The sequence below is a fragment of the Pseudorca crassidens genome, chromosome 12 (assembly GCF_039906515.1).
Source record: "Pseudorca crassidens isolate mPseCra1 chromosome 12, mPseCra1.hap1, whole genome shotgun sequence".
NCBI lineage: Eukaryota > Metazoa > Chordata > Mammalia > Artiodactyla > Delphinidae > Pseudorca > Pseudorca crassidens.
This window is the reverse complement of record NC_090307.1, coordinates 57,769,748-57,793,493: the sequence shown is the minus strand read 5'-3', so window position 1 is coordinate 57,793,493 and position 23,746 is coordinate 57,769,748. Positions and strand designations below refer to the sequence as shown.

The 23,746-nt window shown below is 45.6% G+C and overlaps 1 protein-coding gene across 18 annotated transcripts in view; it reads left to right on the top strand.

Moving 5' to 3' along the window:
* DLGAP1 (DLG associated protein 1) overlaps positions 1 to 23,436 on the top strand; it is a 1,249,429-nt gene extending 1,225,993 nt beyond the window's left edge. For 15 of the 18 annotated variants that reach the window (XM_067699609.1, XM_067699614.1, XM_067699612.1 and 12 more), the window contains 3 exons: positions 13,030 to 13,121; positions 17,323 to 17,475; positions 20,231 to 23,436. In XM_067699609.1, the coding sequence (XP_067555710.1) occupies positions 13,030 to 13,121; positions 17,323 to 17,475; positions 20,231 to 20,440 (455 nt within the window). In that variant the 3' untranslated portion in view covers positions 20,441 to 23,436. Of the gene's footprint in view, positions 1 to 13,029; positions 13,122 to 17,322; positions 19,885 to 20,230 lie in introns of those variants that run through there. The other 3 variants (XM_067699617.1, XM_067699627.1, XM_067699625.1) reach the window with 3 other exon arrangements.
* The last annotated feature ends 310 nt before the right edge of the window (positions 23,437 to 23,746 follow it).

The following is a 23,746-nucleotide window of genomic DNA, read 5'->3' as shown; positions in this document are numbered from 1 at the left end:
TTTGCTTTTTTTATAAGGCGGGGCGAGTGGTAAGGAAGAGGGGCCAATCCCGTTTGGCAGGCATAGCCAATGTCTGAGTAACCAGCTTAAAAAAAAAAAGTCTGTGTAACTCAGAAAAATACATTTGATAAATGGGTCAAACGCAGATCTGTCTCTTGGCCAGGCCACCTTATGTGTCCTTTGGGTCCTAGATAGGAAGGTCTCTCTTCAGGGTACGTGACGACGGTTGGCTCCGTGACAGATCCCTCCCGGGAGAGCTGGTCTTCGTCCTCGGTAGGGAAAGATAAGGATAGGGTGGAAGAAAGGAATAAGTCTAACCACACCTGCTTAATTTATTTCGTGGGGCCCCAGAATTATTCCAAATTTTCAATATTTTTAAACGTTTGGGTGACTGCTTAATGCCTCTGAACTTAAAAACTTAAAACACTTAAAAACTGTTAAAATGGTAGATCTCACGTACATTTTACCACACACACAGAAACATCCACCCCACTGCCCCCCAAAAAAAGTCTGCAGCAGCTGAAGGTAGATGGGTCAGGCTTGCCATCTTCACGTCCAGAGTTATTCATCACGCTTATAAGAATGTAAGGTATTTTGTTAAGTACCTTCCTGAATTCAAAATACAACATGTCCACTGGCAGGGGTGGGGGGAGAAGTTAGGAAGAGAGCTCATCTGCTCAATGGGAGCCTGAGGTTCAGATCTGGGGCATGTGGTGGTTGCCATCACCTTTCTCTATCACAGAGTTGAAGAAAAAAAAAAAAAGCCATCCAGTCTTCAGGAATTATTCAGTGATCACTTATTTTATGCTGCGATCATCCTGATTCTGACCGCTGCTTCCTAGGGATCTTGTCTGTGGCCTTCCAGGACTGGAAAACACTGCTTTCCCCAAAACTGGACAAAGTGCTCAAGGAAGCACAGAGAGAAAACCAGCACTCGCGGTCACCCGGTCACCTCCAGCCAGCTTTCCAAAAGTCCATCTATAAATTCTTTGGGTGTGTGGGTCTATTGTTTTCCCTGCGAAAATAAAAGCAGCGCGAGGACTTTAGTTCTTGGGTGAAACCTTCCTCCCTAACAGTCGATGGTAGGTTTTTGGCTCCATAACAGAAGAAGGGAAATCTGCAGTGAGCGAGGTTTCCTCGCGGCCGGGGCAGCTGACAGAACGTTCCCGCAGCTCTCGAAGTAAACCGATCCGAGCCTGTCTCAGACAATGGGGCCTTGTGTGAAACAGCTGTCTCGGGGAGATGGCTCGGTGCTGTTGGCCGGGGCCTGCCTGTTACAGAGATCCGTCTGGTATTATCTGACTGGGACGAAACGCCCAGATGGAGCGCAGGGCTCCCACCAGGAATGCGGTCCAGCACCGATGGCTCGAAACACGGGCTCGGGTTTCAGTGGCCCCAGGATGAAATACTGGTTGATTGTGCTTGGAAATCTAGCAGGGCCTCCTGAATTGTGGGCAACTTATATGTGGAATTTTCAGGCTTTATCTGAAACGAACTGATAAACCCAAAGCGTGTGCGGGATGGAGGCAGATTAATTCCACTTTAATTTTGCCCTGTAATAGCATCCCCGTTAGTGAAACTTGGCCTTGAGTCCCCCAGAAGGCCTGGGAGCCTTGGCAGCGAACGTGGGGCTGGTAACGAAACCCGAAATGGGGTTTGCCCGGTTTCAGGTTGAGTTATGGGAAGCTGTGCACCGTCAGCGCTGCGACCGTTGATGGGTGCTATGCCCAGGGTCTCTGCAGCCTGAGGCCTGGTGGGTGGGTGGCAGGCAGAGGAACGCTCTGTGATTTCCTCAGCTCAGTTGCCTCAAGCCTTGTGTGCTCCTAAGCAGGGCAAGGTGGATGCATCCTAGCTCCTTCCTGTTTTATTCTCATCTTTCTTTTGCAATGACCTGCAAAAGGTCCCTCCCCACCCCCATGCCCCAAGACACACACGCACACATGCACACACACACATACGCGCACACCCTGCATACTCTCTTTTTTTAAGGTCTGGCCAACCTGAAATTAGTGACCAGGAAGCGACAGGAACGAAAAGAAAACTGTGTGCAATGTGCCTTCTGTTTAACCTTCTAGAACGCTGGCTGCCTTTTGCTTTGCACAGCACTGAGCACAAGGAGAAAGGTGTTGGTGCTGGAAGGTCACCTCCGAGCATCCCTTCTGTGGGTGTGTTTCACTGGGAGTGGTCTGAGGCTGAGGGGCACGGAGGCGAGGAGAGGTGACGATGGGCAGAGGGAAGACAGGGTGCCTGGAAGCAGCTCTCCAGGTCCCTGGGCCACTGCTGTTCCCTTTATTCCAGACACTTGTACATTGTAGAGAGGCAGAGATTGCAGAGAGAGGGCCTGACTCGTGGAGCACGGTCCCCGATCACTTTCTCTAACAATAACCAATTTCTGTGAAAGATCATTGCAATGGCCTTCAAATGCAGTATTTAATCCTTCCATATTCCCAAGGGAAACGTTAACTCATTTCATCTCATTCAGCTTTCAAAGGCTCAGAAACTGTATTTATCTATGTGACGTAGATGCTGTTACTATTTCACGGCTGATGTAAATGGAGATATGGCTTGAAGCGTAACCATCTTTTATGAGTGAGACCCCTGGAGTGTGGACTGGGGAAAAAACATGAGCTGAATTTTTGCAAACTTGCTCTTTACAAACAAAATAATATTTCCCCCATGGTTTAGCCCCGTGGAAGCTCTGGTTTTAGTCCATGGGATAATTTCTACTTGAGAATTCTATTCTTTATTCATTCGCTTTTAATAAATTCATAAATTCGTCATTCTTTGTTCATTTAAGTTTTGGCTCCTTTAAGGGAAAAAAAAAGTGCTCTTGTTACATTCAGAGCAGCCCTTGTCAGCCAGGAGTGAAACAGATCCATGTTTTCTGTGGAGACCTTTTTATTGACAACAGCTCTGGATCACAAATGTGTTTGAGAAGCAGCTGGGCAGTTGGTTGGAGACATTCTTTTCCACGAGGACAAACTCGTGAATTAAAATGTCTCCACTTGGATAATCCCGACTTGAAATCACACAGATTCGGTCTGACAAATCCACATGACTTTGGAGTAAGTGGGTGGATCCACTTTTTAAAAAATTCCTTTTTCCTCCTCACTCCTAAAGTCTACAACATTCCCCCGGGGGGCGGGGAGGCCAGGTGAGCAAAAAGTCAAAAGTTGAGGACAGGGAGGTTTAATTCACCCACAACCTCGTTCAACTTTTCCCAAATGGCTTGGTTCTTCCAGCCTGAGTCAGCACAGCTAGTATTATAAATAGAAAACCAAGAGGAAGAATAGCCCCACCAAGACTATCTTAGCCAATTAATCAGTCAAGACTGTAAGGAAAAAGAGGTGCTAGGCACGGTAAAACCTTAAAGAAGCAGAATCTTAGGCCTGGAATCTTGCCGTTAATTAACTTTTCTGGTTAACATAGAGTTTATTGATGAGTCAGTTCACTTCAAAACCTCTTCCAACAGGATCATTGGGAGTTACATCGGCACAGTCTATGCCATGCCTGCTGGTAAAGTCAGACATATAAATAGATGGTGCTGGAAAGAATGCGGAGAGGGCAGAGACAGAGCTGTGCACGGAAATTTGAGGAGCAAAGCGAGGGAGAGGTGAAAGGGGATAGGTCTTTCTGGAGGATGCACACCTGTGCACAGGGGGTGGGGCCAGTGTGGGGCGGGGCCAGTGTGGGAGCCAAGGCAGGAGGCACCCCAGCTCAGCGTTTAGCCTGAGCAAAGGCACTGCGGAGAGACCAGGTTTTGGATTCGGGAAACTGGGGGCCCAAGGCACTGAGGGAGTGGGCAGAGGTGAGGCTGGACAGGTGGGCCATTGAAGGGAGTTTCCCGCTTATCCCAGGGATGACAGGGGAGCATGGAAAAGTTTTAAGCGTAAGAATTATATACGATAAGAAGACCCTCCAGTTGATAGGACCAAACCTCCAAACTGGCAATGGAGGGAGAATATTCATGCTGTGGAGGGGGTGATGGAGCCTTGTAGCCCTAATCATGAGCAACCAGGGACTCCTGAGAGGAATGTGGATGTGGGGAGACAAGAGGTGTCGAGGGGTTGCTCAGACGTGCTGCACGAAGGGTTGGTATACAACAGAGTTACAGATTTGAGCAAAATAAACCTATTGTACAGAATAGCTGAACCCAGGAGCATGGATGGGATCACTCGAGGGGACTAAGGGAAGGGGGCTCAGGACCAAGTTTTGTGTTCAACATTCTCGAGGTGGAGGGAAGCAGAGGTCAGGGCCAGAGAGCACTGTGGGTGCCCAGGGGGCTGAGATTCCTTTGTGCCAAACGCAGAGGTCCAGGAGGGGGGAGGGGAGGGGAGAGCCAGACCACAGGGAGGGAGGACCCTGGGAGCTGAGGATGTAGAGAGAGCAAAGGAGTCTGCCCTTTGGAGAATCCAGCTTAAGGGAATGTATTGGTATGCTCCGGCTGCCATAACAAAGTACCACCCGTGGCCTCAGCAACAGAAATCTCTTTTCTCACAGCTTTGTGGGCTAGAAGGTTGAGCTCAAGGTGCCCGTTTGTCCCTAGGCCTCTCCCCTTGGCCTGGTCTTCCCTCTGTGTGTATCTACGTCCTGATCCCATCGTCTTAGAAGAACACCAGTTATGTTGGGTGAGGACTCACCCTAATGACCGCGCTTTAACTTAATTACCGATGTAAAGGCCCTGGTCCACATACAGTCACGGTTGGAGGACTTGGATGTTAGGACTTCAACAGATGAATCTGGGAGGACACAATTCAGCCTATAACAGGGGAGAAGAGGAATTTTATTTTAGCTAGAGGGGATCACGAGATGGGGGAGGATTTTCCCCTTAGAATGGGAGCGACTTGAGAATGCTGGCAGCCCTCTCACGTAGGGCTGCAGAGAAGGGCAGAGGTGGCAGAGAGGGAGTAGGTTCTCCGAGCAGCCAGGAGGGAGTGGGCCAAGGACACAGACAGACGGGAAGGGTGGGCGTAGAGAGCTCTTTAGGACGGGGGCAGTTATCGGTCGCCGGCTGACTCCATTAAGAAGCAATGGCAGTAACTCCAGGCACCTGACGTCTCTGATGCCGGCCACATCACTGCTTGCCCATCACTCATTAGGGCTTTAGGGGAACTGCGTGGGGGGCAAGTGTCAGGAGAGGGCAGAACACTGAGAGTGTTCATGCCTGATCCCCCTGTTTACTTCATCTCATAGGAGGCAAAGTTATGGTTGAAGATGAGGTAGCAGGGGTCTAGTTGTGAGTGAATAAGAGTCAGAAAAGGAGGGTCAGGGAGGGAGGTGACCAAGACCATCTTGAAGGACTAATAAACAGCTGCAAGAGATGGGCTGAGTTTGGAACCCATGGGTCTGAATGGCTCTAAACCACACGGCAAAACACAGCTCACAGAGCATCGGGTGGGCCCAGCGCCCTGCAGGCCAGATGTGTCTGGCCTACTCTGCACCTGAAGATGGACCTTGTTTTGCTGGAGCATCTGTGGCTCCCGGGGAGGGTCTGACCCTTGATTTTGCAGCGAGTCTGTTTTCTGCACAGGCTCCGGCAGGATGGTCTAGGCGTCCAGCCTTGGTTAAGGTCCTGTCTTCTCCGTGTGTCTCTGTCATCCAGCAGCCAGTTGGCCACTGTTCTAGCTCTGTTAGGTGGGGAGATATGCCCAGATAGGCATGAAAATCTGGGACCCTGAAGAATTGTTGTGGATTTCTTATGCGCACAGACCAAAGGCGTGATTCCCCCACACACTGACGCTTGTCTAAGCCTGCCTGCATGAAAGCCACCAAAAAAAGAGGACGTTCAGTCAGCTCACACTGTTGGGGAGAGACGATGGAGCGTGAAGATTAGCAGGATAAATAATTCCCTGTTTGGGATCATGTCACCTTTTAGTTTCCCAGGTGAATGACCAAGAGCTAAAGAATGTCGATAGGATATAGGAGTTATAATTCCTGCTACATCCTAACAATTTCCATATATGATTTCATTAAATAATCAGCAATCCAATGAAGATAGCATTATGATCGCTTGACAGACAAAGAAAACAGAGTCTGAGAGTACAATACATTCTCCCAAGCTCCGCAGCTGATAAGTGGTATTTCTGACTCCAGTGCCTATTCTCTTTCTGGGATGTCACACAGAGAGGAAGTTAGGAAAGGAAGCAGACCAGGGGAATTAGGTGTAGGCGGCAGGGCCTGGGACGTGTCCCACCAGCCTGTCCGCTGCAGAAGCTTCACCACTGGTGGGACAGCCAGACGGACTCCTCTGTATTGATAGGTAGTGTCCAGGTCGAAGATATAAATGCTGATGGTGGAGCCGGCATAGTCCGTAAGAACCGGAAGCAGTCAAAGCAACCAGTGCTTCTGGCCTGTCAGCGCTAGAGGCCTAACCCTTCTTGAATATTAAATGCGTATGTTGGTTATGCGTAAGGATATTTTTTTCAAACAAAGGGTCACACATATTTATTCCTGAACCAAGCTACTCATGCAGAAATGTAGAAACAAAGAAAAAAATCATTTTCCCAATAAAACACATCCAACTGTCTAGATAGTCGGGATGTTTTCAGCTTGACATGGTAAGATGCTGGCGACTTTGATACAGTATAAATATGTGTAACACAGTATAAATATATATACAGTATAAGTATCTCCCATGCGGTTCCTTATAGACCCAGCTCAGTCTCATCCAGTGTCTCCGATTGGAGCCGGACCAGATTTTATTCCCAGTTTTTATCCAAATCCACTGGGGAAGGGGATGATTCTGCTTTCGTTTCATGGCCAGGAATCCCTTGATCCTGAAAGTCTTGTGACAAACAGATTCAACCACACAGATCGTGATGGCAGAGAGAGGGAGCTAGGCCTATGGATATAAAATAAGGGTTTTGACTCAGCAAAAAGTCAGACACGTCCCCGGAGGAGACGGCCTTTGTTTTACTCGGCTACCACTGAACACTTGAGAGAAACTGTTCATTCCCTTCACTCCTGTGCCTTTTATACCACCTCCTTGTTCCCAAAATAAAAATGGTACCATGTGGGGGTCAGTGGGAAGGAGGAGGTGTGCTCTTTTCTAGATGTCTGGGTTTCTGATTGAATGTAGCGAGGAAATTTTAAATCGTGGTTTTCATAAAAGACTATTTTGTCTTTCTCTGCTTCTCATTACGATGCATAGTCTTTCAAAGAAAAAACAAAACTTGAACCTTACACCCGCCATCTCTTTCAAGTGACCCCTGGTTCCTGCATTCTTTTCGTGACTGAGATTTCTTTGTGCGACAGTCATTTTCGGTAGACGTGCTTTGCCCTCCTGCCCTGATGTAGGACAGGGATCAGACTTGCCGAACTTCTGCAAATTCCCCCACTGACTGGTTACAGCTGCCCCCCTTCTCTCCACTGGCCGTGGCTAGAAAGTGTGGATAAAGGAAAGAAATCATGCTCAGAGGCCTTCAGTTGAGTGGATTCAGAACCAATTCTCAGTAAGTGTTGAGGGAAAAGGGCACAGCTGGACCAGGGCCCCAGGGAAGTCACTTCATACTTTGAGCCCAGCTTTCCTCAGCTAAAATGATGACATTGGCCCTGCCCCACGGGGTCCTGTGAGGATCACGTTAGATGTGCGCGTGAAAGTGCTTTGAAATACAAGGTAATAGTAATATAAATAGGCAGGTTTTTGCAAAAACCAAACAGTGATGGTCTTTCTGATCTTCCTGGCTTTGTGTGTTGAACTAATGCAGGCCTGTCCTCTCTGCTATGATCCCCCAGAGCCACCCATTCATCGTGGGATGAGAGGTCTCTAGGCTTATGAGTGGGGGAGTTAATAAAGAGATGCCCACTTCTTACATAGAAGGAATTCAGTTCAACAGCGTTTTGGGTTGTTGTTCTGCAGTCCCACTGAGGGATACACTAACACAGGAGCTGGGAGGAAAGGAAAGGGAGAAAGGAACCTGAAAAAATTCACCATCGGGGTTCTTATAGGCATGCAGGGAGACCAGGGTTCTCTACATGCAAAGAGCGGCAAAGCAAGACAAGGCCTATTCTGTGATTACGTGTGATACAAATAGATGGAATAAATCATGGTTAAATGGCATGCCTGGGGTGACATAGCAGAGATTATTATTCTGGAAGGGGCAGGGAATGGGCCCTAAGGGAAATGGATGGTAAAAACTATTAACTACATTTGGATGGAACAATCTGGAAAGACTGTGTGGACCAGAGTGTGAGAAAAAACCAACTAAAGGAAACCCCAGGGGCACATCTTCCTCCTGGATGGACAGAGCCTTCAACCGCCCATTCTAGGCCGTGGGGTCTCAGCTGTGCAAGAGGGGTCACCCCAATCTAACGCTCTCCTTTGCTCTCAAGAAGGCCCTTAGCTGTCGCCTTTCTAGGACCAAAGGAGACACCTTCATAAACTCAGGGGTGGGACTGGGATGTTGGTTGTCTGGTCTAGTGGTTTCCTTTAGGGAGGGAGGCAAAGGGGACAGAAGTAGAGAATACTTTGTCCGTAGGGCTTCCCTTCACTGGAGAGGGAGAGAGGGGAAAAAAAGAAAGAAATAGAAGTTCAGAAGCAAATTTGAAAAAAATTAGCATTTGATCCTTTGAGGGAGAGCACATCCATGAATGTTTGCTCTCTTGCCCTTTTTGTACTTTCACGTATTTTAACTTTTTTCCAAAATAAAAAACAGTAACATTTTCAAATGATGATTACTATAACAGTTTAGTCCAGAGCCAATTTCATATTGCAACGGATACCAACACAAACCACTTTTGTTGTTGTTGTTCTTTGCTTATTTTCCTTTTTTAAGGAGAGAGACCAAGAGAACTGAAAGCTCTCTGATCACCATTTAAAGAATTCACTGTCCTTTGGCCCAATCATACTTCGTCCCATCCATCCCAATCCAAGTGATTCAGCAGATCCCAAACACGTATAGCCATGTTTGTACTTCTGACGTCCATCTCCCCCACGTCCCCTCACCAGAATGGAATCCACAAGGGCAAGATTTTGTCCTCATCACCGTGTCACATCCATGCAGCACAGCCTGGCACATCGTATGCCCTTATTCAATATTTGCTGAGTAAATGAGTGAATTCCCAGAACCCACAGGGAGTGTCCCTGCACCAGCTTTTGTGTAGATCCCACAAGTCCTTTCAGGCTCCTTTGACATTTTTGGCCTTGGCTTTGAGGGCCAACCCAGCCCCTGCGAAGTTAATTGCCACCACGTACAGTAAAATAGTGAGATGCAAGGCTAACACCTTGGGAAGATATCCTATACCTAGGCCTCTTCTGGAACTTTCTTTCACCAGGTTGGGCTGCTATATGCATAGGAAAGGCCCACAGAGGCAGCCTGAATATCTCATTTACGCTTGCTCCTTTATCCTTCTTTTCCTAGCATCCCTGAGAGAAGTACTTTTATTTCCACCCTGCTGAAGGCTGGTATGGAACATTTTAGAGTAGTTTCAAAATGACATTCAGGGCTCCCCTGGTGGCGCAGTGGCTGAGAGTCCGCCTGCCGATGCAGGGGACACGGGTTCGTGCCCTGGTCCGGGAACATGCCGCGGAGCGGCTGAGCCCATGAGCCATGGCCGCTGAGCCTGCGCGTCCGGAGCCTCTGCTCCGCAATGGGAGAGGTCACACAGTGAGAGGCCCACCTACCACAAAAAAAGAAAAAAAAAATGACTTTCAGATTCTTCTTAATCTCATTTCTTTAATTTTCAAATATTAATTAATTATTTATTTATTTTTGGCTGCGTTGGGTCTTTGTTGCTGCGCGTGGGCTTTTCTCTAGTTGTGGCAAGCAGGGGCTACTCTTCGTTGTGGTGCGCGGGCTTCTCATTGCGGTGGCTTCTCTTGTTGCGGAGCATGGGCTCTAGGCATGTGGCTTCAGTAGTTGCAGCACATGGGCTCAGTAGCTGTGGCTCGTGGGCTCTAGAGCACAGGCTCAGTAGTTGTGGTGCACGGTCTTAGTTGCTCTGCAACATGTGGGATCTTCCCGAACCAGGGCTCGAACCCGTGTCCCCTGAATCAGCACTTAACCACTGCGCCACCAGGGAAGCCCTTTATCTCATTTCTTTACCAACCTTCAGCCTTTTTTTTTTTCTATTTTTTACTTCCATTGGAGTTTACCATTTACTTTGTCTTTTTTACTTCCTCAAAGCCTATGTAACAAATATGAATTTTACCTTCAGAAGAAAAGAGTTATTTCACCCACCAAGTGAGTGTCTAATGGAAAAACTAAACGAAAAAGAACTTTATTAGAGCTTTCTTAAGATCAAAGTGAGTTTTTAGTTCTCTGGAAAAGAAAGCGTGGAGGACAAGGAGGTAGGGGTAATCGTCTGCTTGTCCCAGACCTCCTGGTTCATGGAGACAAATCCTCATCTCCCCACCCTGGGCCTAGGAAAGGACACTAGAAATGCAAGTAATCCTGGAGCCAGCAGGGAATTTCCATTCAAGAACGTGATGGTAAAAACCTGAAAAACAGAACGGCCCCGACTCTATTCCCGGTGTTTTCGCTCTCACCAGACCATGCTGAGTGAAGATGTCCCTTGCTTAACTTCCAAGAAGACATCCGAGTTAGCCCCTACCTACATGGTGGGTGTTGCCCAAATGATTGTTTGCTGCAGTGCTCTCCCCTCATTTGAGAATCGCTGTCTTATTCAGCTCATCTTGTTATGCAGTCCATTACAGAGCTTAGGTATCTGGGTGTCATTGAGAGCCATTAGCTCAAACTGTTGAGGTGTATCCGGATACCTCAAGTTTCTCTCACAGTCCCCAGGAGCTGTACAATCCCAGGCAGCCGATTGGAGACCTGGGTTCTAGCTCTAAGCTTTTAGGAATCATTCTGAGATTTGCTGGTGTCACAGTCCTGCCCTTCAGCAAGATCATTCAGAGAGGTTTCCAGAAACCTCAGAGTTTGCCTAAACCATGTGTTCACTTAGGAAGTGCCCCTTCCGATCTGTCTCTGACTGATCTGGGACAGGTCCTCCAAAGCACATACCTGTCCCAGACAACCAAGGATACTGGTTGCCTATGAATAATCCAGACATTTTTTTCTCTCTCTCTTCTCTTCTGGGCAGAGCAAGTGTGGGGCCCACAGTCGCACACCCACAGTGGAAGTGTAGAGTCCTGGTCCTCAATAATAAACATTTATTGAGCACTTGCTGTATAATCAGATCCAGTCCTAAGCAATTCACACACATTGCCGCTTTTTTTTTTTTTTTGCGGTACGCGGGCCTCTCACCGTTGCGGCCTCTCCCGTTGCGGAGCACAGGCTCCGGACGCGCAGGCTCAGCGGCCATGGCTCACGGGCCCAGTCGCTCCACGGCATGTGGGGTCTTCCCGGACCGGGGCACGAACCCGCGTCCCCTGCATCGGCAGGCGGACTCTCAACCACTGCGCCACCAGGGAAGCCCCCACATTGCCGCTTTTAACCTTCACAACAACGCTGCCAGTAAGTAGGTACCCTTAGCCCCATTTTACATATAAGAAAACAGAGATTAGGTGACTTGTCCAGGGCCGTGGCTAGGAAGTGTTCCGGCAAGGATCCTTGGCCAGTCAGGGCCAGTACTCTTAACTTCTGTGGTGCCCTGTGCTGTCTTTTCTGCTTTGGGGTGTTGAGAAAAGGAGGGAGACCTCACACAAGTGATTGATCTGTTAAAGAGGAAAAGGTAATCATCCCAAAAGATTTTACAAACAGATTGAAAAAATGTCAACTCCTAGGCCTGAGAATTTGCTGCCTGGTGGCTCTCAAGGGGGACCTCCGCTATCCCTGGGGAGGCAATCTCTGAGCTTCAGCTCTGGTGTGACTGGTGACTTCTAGAGTTCAGAGATGCCCTGGTCACATGTGCGGGAAGGCTGAAATATTTGGGTAGTGCCCAGGGGGTGGGCAGCCGAAATCGTTATCCAGCCTGGCAGCCTTAAACAGAGGAGCAGATGACTAGAAACCCCAAAATGAAGCTGCTTTTCGTTGTCTTCTCAGTCTTTGTGGGGAATGAGGTCAAGAAAGGGAGATCTAATTCCACTCCGAGTCTCAGGCTCGGTAAATTCAGAACAAAACTACGGCAGCAAAAACGTTGCTTCAGTCCCATAAAATCTCTCCCTGTGAAGATCTCCAAGCGGGCAAGCCCCCCTCGGAGGCTCCCCCGCTCTGGCTTTCTCTGTGGGCGCCGTCTCCCCTTCCTTCCTGCCCGGTGCCCAGTGCCGGGTGGCCGGGCTCCAGCCGCGCAGCAGCCCGGGCCCCACCGGCGTAGGGAGCGCCTCCGGGATAACGCGGAGCTCGGGATCCTCGGGATGCTGGGGCAGAGGCTCCTTTCTGCTCAGCTCACCCATGCGCTGAAAGGTTGTCCCCTTCGACTGCACCGGAGGCAAGAAGTAGCTTGCAAAGGGAGGATTTTCAGCACAGTGCACAGGGAATTAAACCTCTATGAACAATAACGTTGGTCTGTGGAGTGGAAAAGCAGGGGCGGTGCTGGCGTCCCCTAGGCAACGGGCTGACAATGTTCACTCCTTAGACAATCTTGCAACTGGCCATGGCTCTTTCCTGACAGTACCAGTGGCTGAACTCCGGAAAAATAATGAAGGCTATGGATGGGATATGGTGAGTGCCACGAGATTCCCCGCTCCAAATTAGGGCTGCTTTTCTTGTGTTTGAACTCGGATTAGAAAAACAAGCTAGCAGACTATGACACAAATAAATCCGTAACTGTACTGGCAAACACTTGAAATTCATCCTTGCAGTAAAAGGAAAAGGAAAAAAAAAAGCAAAACTATTTGCCTCCTTTCCTGGTAACATCCAGGGCTGTGATGGAAAACTCCGTTATTCCTAAGAAAGATGCATGATGGGCATGTGTTTTTCTCCAAGTTGGTTTTCTTCTTTAACCCAGGAGCGTCCGTTCCACAGACCGCAGAGCAACGGCCACGACCGGGCTGTGTGCCTGTGCGCGCGTGCGGTGTGCATATCGTTTTCCCTAATTACTACAGCATAACTTCCTCTTTGCTTTACCAGACTAAGTCTCAGCAATGAGACGTCACGTGTAAACTTCTTGTCTGTTTGCTTTTTTCAGTTCTAGGGAAAATCCGAACTGCAGTTGGCAGTGCCCAACTTCTTATGGCCCAGAAATTCTACCAGTTCAGAGAACTGTGTGAAGAAAACCTGGTAGGTATCCTTACCCATCACTACCATTTTCCCTGCTAGTACCACGAGAAGAACCTGTTGTCAAGACCGGTCCAACTAAAGTAGAACCAAGTCACAGCCCATCGGACTCTCTTACCTGGAATAGAGAGTTTTCTGATGAATCATATATTTCCTGCTTTTCTTAAAATTAAAAATATTTATGTTATACTTAAGTAATCTTTGAAGAAAGAATCCAATCAGGTTAAAACTCCATTCCCCTCCCCTTTTTTGTTCGGTAACTGAAGACTTTCCATTTTCCTGGCCTTCTGATTTCATTATTCTTACCAAACTATGGAGCAGACTGATACGTAAAAAATAATATTACAGCAAAAAAATCATTTTCGATAATGAGTTTCTTTCTGAAATAGCCATCAGGGCTTATTTTCTTATCAGAGTTCTCTGTTTTAATTCAAGAATCAGAAGTGGAAGGTGTCATAAGGTATAGATTTGATCTCCCTGAGACCAATGAATCATTCAGCCTTCTTGGACATACAGAAACAAAATAAACCAGGACAAAGAGACAAAACTAATACTAGCATCAACAACATTTTAAAAAAATTACCAGCAAAAGACAAGGGCAAGAGCTTCCTCACAGAATTTTTTTTAAATGCTACCATCTCTACAAGTGTCATTCCACAAACATAGCTTTTATTGGTCAATTAATGATCAAGTTGGATCTAAATAAAGAAAATGAAAAGCAACTAGTTTATCTCCTGGAAGGTTAAAAACATGAATCATTTGCAATCTGATTGACCCAGACTATGATTTTAGAGTTCTAACCACATCTTGTTAACAAGGACAAATACAGACCGAATGGAATTTATCTAGACAGGGCTCGACCAAGAGCAGATATAAACCCGGCAAAAGTTGGTGCTCTCCATCTCTCTTCACCAGGCTTTTCTTTTTGAACCCTCCCCTTGGGGCTATCCTTTCCTTCCTCCTCACCCCCACCCCTGACATCTGTAGTTTGTTTTCTCCTCCCTCAGCAAAAATTACCTGACCCTTCTTTCAGCGTCTCAGAAATTCTATTCTGAATTATGAGATAATATATATTAGTAGATGTATTGATAAGTGATTCAACCAATATCTTATTGAGCTTCACTACGTGCCAGGTACAGAATTCCTGCTAATCTGTAAACTTGCGGATGTGTCACAGATCTTTTTTTTTTTTTTTTTGCGGTACGCGGGCCTCTCCCATTGCGGAGCACAGGCTCCGGACGCGCAGGCTCAGCGGCCATGGCTCACGGGCCCAGCCGCTCTGCGGCACGTGGGATCCTCCCGGACCAGGGCACGAACCCATGTCCCCTGCATCGGCAGGCGGACTCTCAATCACTGCGCCACCAGGGAAGCCCCACAGATCTTAATTAATATGATTCTTTGCTCTTGTAAAGAATCATATGTAAAAAAGTTCATATAAAGCCATATTTCTCAAACTGGCCAAAAGACACAGGCGGAGACCAATAAGTACATGCTACAGGGCAAACACAGCACCCCTTTGAAAAGAATTATAGAAGCAGGAGCAGAAGCGCACTGTGTCCTCAGAGCTTTTAAGTTTATGATCTGGTTAGATCCTCAAAGCAACCGTCTGGAGAATATAGTGACATTATTTTTATGACGGTTCTACCGTTGAGGAAAATGGGCCTGGAAGAGCTCAGTGACTTGCCAGGGCCGCGTGGTAAGAGGCAGAGCCAAGGTTCAGATCCCAGTGTGTTCGACTTCAATCCCTGTAAAGGCCCCCCAGGATTTGAGTCCCCTCCTGACCCTGCTGGCTCAGCTCCATCTCCTCTGCAGCAGGAAGCACGGTGGCCTGGTGATGGTACCACTTAGGTCCACAAAGGTGCATTAAAGCAGTACTGAGATCGGTCACCCCAGGCCCAGCTCTGCTTGCTTGAGTTCTTACTCTGAGGAGGACACCTGAGAACACTTGCACCTTGTCTCCGACTTGACTCTCGGGCATAGAATAAATGGATTGCAACAAAAGTCAACCCAGGGACCTGGCCCGCCGTATCCTTCTCAACCTCTACCACCTCTGACCTCCAAGTGGCCTGGTTCATACTCAAGCGGGCTGTGCATCTCCTTCTGCGCCGGGGTGTCACAGGAGCCTCTGATTCGGAGACTGGCTGAGCACCCAGGCTCTTTCCCTCTGCTTCCCCATCCATCCCCTGGAGGCTGTGTCAGCAAAGAGAGTCTTGGTGGGAAAGGAACAAATTACCCGTGTTACAGAGTTAAACAACCTCTATCATTTCATCGACTGATGCACTAAAACAGTTTAACCAACGGAGCTTGTGACCTAAAAGACTTCGGTGAACTTCAAAGTATGAGCAATTTAGCTTTTAGTTACCAATAAGATAAGGAAATATATTGCAAGATCATAAAACTCCATTTGACAAGTACTTTGTCAAAGCTATTATCTGTCTATTCTGAACCTAGATATTAAGAAACTTTCTTTTTAGTTTACTAAATCAAAGTACTACAGAGAAACCCTCTTGTTAATTCAGATGTCATTAGAATAGAGTTTAACACTGACCCAAATACTTACAAATTTTAGAACTTACTTATTCCAATGATCTATGGGTAGTTTTAAAAGTGTAAGTTTATAAATATATTCTTTACTTGTATTTATTTTGAAGCCAGACCAATAATGCTAGTCCATGAAAGGGGTAAAACGTTCTTTCCAACTTATTAACTTTGATGGTCACCAACCTTGAGCTTCCTGAAATTCTGATGATATTTTCATAGGGCTGATTTTAAAAGTACAAACTGGCCTCCAGTTATTATATGGCATGAGACTTCACAGTCTTTCCAATTGCCCAGATTCCCAGAGGTAACCAAAACGGACCCCTGCTAGAAACTTTTGGCAAGTGGGAGTCCCACCCATCTGCCCATAAATGCCTTTAGCTACTGTTGCAGGTAGTAACCAGCGATGAACACAACACCTTCAGTCTTTAGTTGTTTTTTCTGTCTCAGACCATATAAATGAGTGGTTCATACTTTCTAGTACTTGTCAGGGATACGTGAATGAGGGCAAAGAAAGTCAATCCACAAACCAAAGAATGTTTAATATTATCTAGCAAATGGGTCACTACAGGCATCTATGTGTGTGTATAGACAAGTGTTCTCACATTTGCCATGTTTACGTTATGGTCAATTTAAAACTAATTCGCTTCCAAATGATTTTGTCCAAGTACTTATATGATAACATGACTTCCTACATTAGAGATATCTTAATTGTTAAACACACAGTAGTTTGAAAATCCAGTTCTTTTATTACTTATCATTGTTTGCCCTAGTATTTTCACTCAACATGAGTATTAAAATGAACTTTACTTTAGATTCCTTATATGTTCTCTGAGTATGTTGGATGGCATGGAGTTGAATACTGACTCTAGTACCAATACACTGTATTTTTTTTTTTTTGCAAAAGGTATTTTCCTTTAAATATAGCTTTAAATGCATCTTGTCATAGATCATACATTCTGGGATTTTTCAAATGTTTATAGACTCCCTGCCATAGCGTACTGAAGGATGTAATATTAACAAAAGAAGAATTTTACTTTGACGTTGAGAATCACTGACTCCAATGTGTATAAGATGAATGTATAAACTTATCATTTGCAGTGGAATCTTTTTTAAAAAACCAAACTCAGAGAGAGTATAAACGTGGTTGCCAGGGCCTTGGGTGTGGGGGAAACAGGGAGAGGTTGGCAACACGGTACAGATTTTCAGCTATCAAACGAATAAGGTCTGAAGATCTAATTACAACATGGTGACTATAGTTGATAGCAGTGTATTGTATAACTGGGCTTCGCCAAGAGAGTAGAACATAAATGTTCTCACACACACACAAAGATAAATACATGAGGTGATGATGTGTTACTTAACTCGACGGGGGAGTCCTTTCACAATGTGTGTATATATCACATCATCACGTTGCACACTCTAAATATTTTGCAATTTGGTCAATTATTCCTTAAGAAAGGTAAATATGTATATAAGACATATATAAAATATGAAATGAATAAAAGGGCCATCGATAGCCTCACTTCTCTCTCCTATCTGAAAACCAAAAGGAACTCATCCTCCTTGCGTTATTTGAAATATTTGAAAAGGCCGCCTTGGTCCTGTGCTTGTTGTCCTAGATCATCACCTCTAAAGCGTGAATGTTTTTCTTTCTCTCATACAGAATCCCAGCGCTCATCCAAGGCCCACCTCCCAGGATTTGGCGGGGTTCTGGGACATGCTGCAGTTGTCCATAGAAAATATTAGTATGAAATTTGATGAACTTCATCAGTTAAAGGCCAATAATTGGAAACAGATGGATCCTCTTGACAAGAAGGTAGAACAATGTAGATTTTGTATGGTTCATTTAAAAACCTGCACAAACACTGGACAGTCTAAATAGGCTTCTGCTTTCAGTCTTGCTGTTTACAATGTGAAATGGAGCTGATATCATATTAATTTCATTGTAATGACAATGTTTACATAGTAATCACTTGGGATATTATCTGTAATATGTTTCAGGCATATTTTTAAAGAAAAACCTGTCTGTGTGAATTGGAAAATGGGAATGTGGCTTTTTTTGTTAATTAAACTTTAAGTTAAACCATTTTAGTCACTGGAAGGAACTGCCTCCATTTTGCTTTTTAAACTAAAATAAATGACATCTTCAGTGCACGGTTACATACAGCAAGAGCTCAACTTCCTTACACCCCTAGCACGTGCTTCCGAGAAAATAGGAAGCCCTGCAAACTAACCGACTTTGATAATCATTTCATAAATATAGTAATAAAGAAACCACTGTTGTTCAAGTGTAAAAATATACACACCGTAAAGTTTCACAGTAATCATAAATGTCGGGATTTTTTAAGAGTTTTACTGTTGGTTGATTTGCCCTGGGGAATATCGCTCACTGGGTTCCTCATGCGAGAGCGTAGAAGTAAAGACTCAAATGCTTTTACTTGAATTAATAAATGGCAATTTTCACATTTGATTACGGCGGGTCCACCAGGCTTGCCCAGGTATCCAATGTCCACCTCCCTAGGCTGGCCAGGCATGCATGACTTTTTTAACCCTTTGCTTTCCTATGGCCTGAGGTCAGATGTTCCCGAGAGATTCAACTTCTAAATATTAGGCACAGCTGTACTTGTGATGCCCTTTTCTGATCCCTGCACCTATCAGAGAGCAAGCCGCAGTCCAATCCATTCTACTGCTGCCCATTATAATACCAGGGTTCTTGGGGTCCATGGGCTCCCGGGAGAAATCCAGTGCCACCAGCCGGTGCATCATCGAAGGGGCCACCGCTCTCATCACTGTCCCTCATCTCTAATTCTGTCACCATCCACCTGTGGGGTTTTGGTGCGAAGCATCAAAGTACCATGGGTGTCTGTGTGGCCTCTCACTGGGGGAGCCAAACATTTGCACTCAATCTAGTTTTCTTTAATCTGGGTTTGAAACTGTCTGCTACGTAAGCTTTTAAATTGGTCTGACTTTAAGAAAACACTACAGATGTACACACATACTGGTAACTGAATTTCTAGAGCTGATCCATCTGATTTCTCACTCATGGATTTTTAAAAATTATAGTTAAAAAATAAAATGTGCAAGGAAAGGAAAATATGACTAAAAAGTTTCCAAAATATCGACTGAGTTACCCAACAATGAAGATTTTAAACGTCCAAAAGGAGTGAAGCTAAGAATTGATATAGGTAACCTATTGACACAGTAAATCATTAGTTAACTTGATTTCTAAACCTTCACGCACGTTGTCTGTCATCAGAGCTTTGCATCACCCCATGAACTGGAAGGGAAACAATGAACAAGACAATCAGGGTTGGTGGAATATGGTTTGCACTCTGTGCTCCCTTTTTTTATCCACACAAGACGCCACCTTAAACAGCCGGCGGGCAACTCCAGTGCAGTATGTTAACTAGGGCTTCACCCAGGCAAGTAAGGAGGAACACAGAGAATGCCCTTCGGAGAATCATGGAATCCCTAATTTAAGATACTTTTCACATTTAGTTTTATGAGAATTAGGGTATTTTATTGAAAAATGAAATCATCAGATTCACGTGGACCTTTGTGCAGCCTGAAAACTCACCGTCTTTTTCCCCAAAATCCTTTGTGGTTTAGATTCCCTTCTTTCCCACTGTACTTTTTTCCAGCCCAAGTGATATATGGCTTTTGTTTTTGCAATGGCATTTAAAATTAGCCACCCATTTTCTAGTTTGCTGCTGCTAGGGGGATGAACTCTTTCAGTCTTGTGTTCAGTTTTCATGGCACAGTGTCTGTCCCTGTGATGGAATTGCCCTCTGGGCCGCCACAGTCGCCCCGAGATCCCTAAGGCGTGACGGTCCAGCAGGATGTTTTAGGAGCTGACTCCACTACCCGGGAGGGTAAGGAACTGTCCAAGTCCTCCCTCCAGGGTGACCCTGCCCAGTACATTGCTGTGTGTTTGTGTGTGATGTGCAAACGGGTGTAACTCACTGTGGCATCAGCAAAGCTAAACGAACGCGGGCTTACAATCTTCTTCCTCGTTTGGTTGTTTAGGTTTGGGTGGGCCCGAGGAGAGGGCGGGGATGTTTTTAAACTCTGAACCGAGCTCGCACCCTCCGCCTCCCTCCTTAGGGGGATGCAGAGTTCTAAGAGGCGACCGCTGCCACCCTTTCCCATCTCTGGCACCCAGAACAGTCTGGAGCCTCCAGAGAAAAACCGCAGTAAACGTGCTGGGAGCCGCAGCCTTTCAGCAGGCGGGGGGGGGGGGGGGGGGGGGGGGGTGCATTTTAAATACCCACATCCTTCCCTTGGAGAGACCTAGTTCTGCCATCCAGCTTTACCCTTGGCCTTAAACTTACCGGTATTTTTTTCCCCCTGCAGCTTTTGAATACGCAAGCCAGAATAATGAAGAAAAAATATATACATATCTATACATGTAAATATATATATATATATACAGTGTGCAGATCAGAACTAACCTAACCACCCTTAGGCTTAAAAAAAAAAAAAAAAAGTGTGCTAACTACTGACCTATCCCAGTTTTTCCCAAGCTTGTCCTGAGAAGCTGTGTAATGTCCTGAACCTTCTGCTTTGATCAGGAGCGAAGGGCCCCTCCTCCAGTGCCCAAGAAGCCGGCGAAGGGCCCCGCGCCGCTGATCCGGGAGCGCTCGCTGGAGAGCTCGCAGCGCCAGGAGGCCCGCAAGCGCCTGATGGCCGCCAAGCGCGCCGCGTCCGTCCGCCAGAACTCGGCCACCGAGAGCGCCGAGAGCATCGAGATCTACATCCCCGAGGCGCAGACCCGGCTCTGAGGCCCCCGGCCGCCGCGCCCCCGGCCGCCTCCTCCCCGGCGCCCGCCCTTCGCCTTCTTGGCCCGCCCACCCGTGTAGACGCGGCCCCTCTAGGTCACCCGCCATCCTCCGTTCTCTCGAGCTTGTCTGTCCTTAGATTCCAGCAATATCGAACCATAGGGTATCTCAGAAATCCAGGATCCCGGGGTGGGGGGGTCCCCAGGGGGGTGGTCCCCTCGGGACCTCGCGGACTTCCACCCGAAAGAAACTAGGAAACTAGGGCTCCGATCCCCCTGATTTCCCCGACACGCTTCCTATTTGGGCAAGCAGATGGAACACTTGATTTCCAACCTCAGAAATCACACACCCTGTCACCGGAGTCGGGAAGTGACACACCGAGAGGGGACGCAGAGGGGCTGGGGGGCGGGGGACCAGGATGCGGAGTGGGGGAAAGAGAAGCAAACCCTGCGGGTGCCGGGGGTACCTGCGTCGCTCACAGCTGCAAAACTGCCTCACTCTTGTGTCATCAGTCACTGCTTCAGATGTCTCAATCAGCAGAAGATTGTCAATCCGATCTTTCAGGGATATCCATCTATTCTGAAAGGCAATAAAATGAAGATAGGCAAGGCAAGACAAAGGAAGCACTGCTAGTTTAAAAGACTACATAAGGGATTTTTTCTTTTGTCCTATTCTTAAGAAAAGTTACACCTGAAGTGTTTTATCAGCTTTTCTTGTACTATGTATATTATATTGTTGTGACGGTGGTGGTGGGGTCTTTAGGGGAAAGTGTTGGTTCTATTAATTTGTTAGTGTCCATCCTGGGGGCCTACCTAATTACACAGAGCTAAGTACATCTCTGCTTACGGAGTGCTGTACATGGCAGCCGGGCTGCTTTCTGCGAAAAGTTGGGATTTTCCTAGCATCCCCTTGGAATGCTACACATCCGTCTCTTTTAACCCAGTAGTTCATATGGCAGACGTCTGTCTTCATCAGTCTTTTCTCACTGCTCCACAGTCCTAACATACCCCCGAATAAGGATTTTGTCCTGTGTCAAACCGGTAAAATAAGCTTTCTGTCCCAGTAGACATGCTGCCTCGTTCCAAAGAGCGGCCACTTGTCTTGAGGTCCCAGGTAGAGAGAGAAGAAATTTGACCTGCGAGGTTCAGAGGCCACATGGAGGGGGACAGTGTCATGATTCCTAAACACTGAAAGAAACCCAGGCTTTTGGCAGAGAATGTTGATTTCCGTTTTTAGTCCTGATGGATGGCCAGTATGACTTTTGCATCCAGCTCAAGTTATCTTTAAATGCCCTTACTCGTAGCAGTTTAAGCACTTAGAATGAGGTGATCTTAAATGATCACTGGCGTTTTCTCCAGCTCCCTAAAGCGTTAGAAATTACCATTGAAAAATGAAAGACTTTTAAAAACATACATCAAATACTCTTGCACCAGAGATGCTTTTTTTAAAAAAAAAACAACAACACTCTCATAGCCAGGTGCTAATTTAATTTTATTTAAGCAATTAAGAGAGGTGATGGGTTCTGGCAACAACTATTTTCACGGACATATTCTAAAACCACTAGAGAATTCGCTACCTCTCAGAGCCATTGATGCTTTGAGCTATCTTTATAAACAGGGCACAAATGTTTACTGCTGTGGTTTACAAGACAAGGGCTACTAACATTTAAAAACCAACCAACCAACTTTTAACTAGGGTGAACAAAGCACCTTTGAGTGCTTTATAAAATTGGAGCAGACAGAGAATTTGAGCTTCAAGTATTGCTGGTTTTAAAAAGAATACACCTTTTCTTTACTCTAGCAGCCAAGGATGGTCACACAAAGTTTGCATCAAGTAAGGCCAACTGCCACCTTGGGTAGCCTATGGTCTCATTCAACCCTGACAGTGACTCGGAACTCAGATTAACGTGAAGGAAGCCACACCCATTTGAAGACCAGATGTCCCCATCCACAGCTCTGCACCGTGAGGTAGAGATAAGATTTGGATTAAGAAATAGATTTCTAATACTGTTCAAGATCATCCTACAATATTTTCTTTGCAAACTGGTTTAGCCCAGGATATTTTAAAGAGAGACAAGAGATGGCCTATTTATCTTGTCTATGTGAATGGTATTTGTATATTCATAAGCTATTTTTGGTAAGAATTTTAAATCTTTTAGCCGAAGGCCTCCAGGCACCATGACCTTTGCCTTCCTTGAAAACACCAATTGTACAAACACTTTATAGAAGGCTAATTATTGATGTTAAGACATGATCCCACATAAAGCTGCCTGTTAATCACTTGCCCCCTTAAGCTGACATCCATGACCATAACCTTTGTTACATTGTTCTTCTGATGTAATTTGTAGAAATGTTTTTTAGTTCATATTGGAAAATGTATGTACCCTGAAAAATTACTTATTTTGTTTAACTTTGGTATAAAGGTGTTTGGGCATTTTCTTGGGGAGGGGGGATTACAAAAGAAGTTTGTCTCCCACATCAAAAAACGTTAAAAGAAATTAAGTATTTATTATATTTTTTGCAGATGTTTCCATACAACTCACATAACCTTTTTGTAAAGAGAGATGAAGAAATGGATTAAAGATTTTTAATATTTGAAATGGTAAATAGAACTAATTTATTTGTACTATATTTCTGTTATTTATAGATGTTTCCTTAATGTTTTACTGTGCATTACCACTTTAATTTAAGCCTTATCCTTGTGAATTTACCATTTCTTTTTTAAAACCTGTCTAGATGCATATTTTAAATAACTGGAATGTAAATCACTAGCATATCTGAATTCCCAAATGTAATTTTTAAAAATTATTTTGGTTTGGAAAAAAAAAGATTCATTTGAAAGCCTTCAGATGGAGGGGTGGGGAACATTTTTATGGCTTTATGAATTGGAATTTCATAGGCTTATCTACCTAGACTGTGTGTGGACAAAAAAAAAATTGTAAATAGATGAATGTTTCCCATAATGTATAAAGAAATTAATAAAATACTTAATGCACTGCTTTCAGGTCTGTGTGTTTTCACTACAGAGTCCTACTTCTTCTAAAATATAAGTAATTGCCTTTGGGGGGGGTGAATAATTAAGCAGTTAAGAAGCATATCATTGTGACTTTCATTGTAACAACACATGTACTAGTCCAGGTGAGCTGGTGGGTAGACCTTGCACCCTATGGAAGGGCTTTAAGTACCCAAAACTAAAAGTCCTTTTACTGTGATGATTACACACATCTGAAAGTTTCAGGTCAGGAGCTGTATGTTTTATGAAAGATGTTATTAGCTTCTCAAACATGTTCAAATCTGTATAGATTTTTAC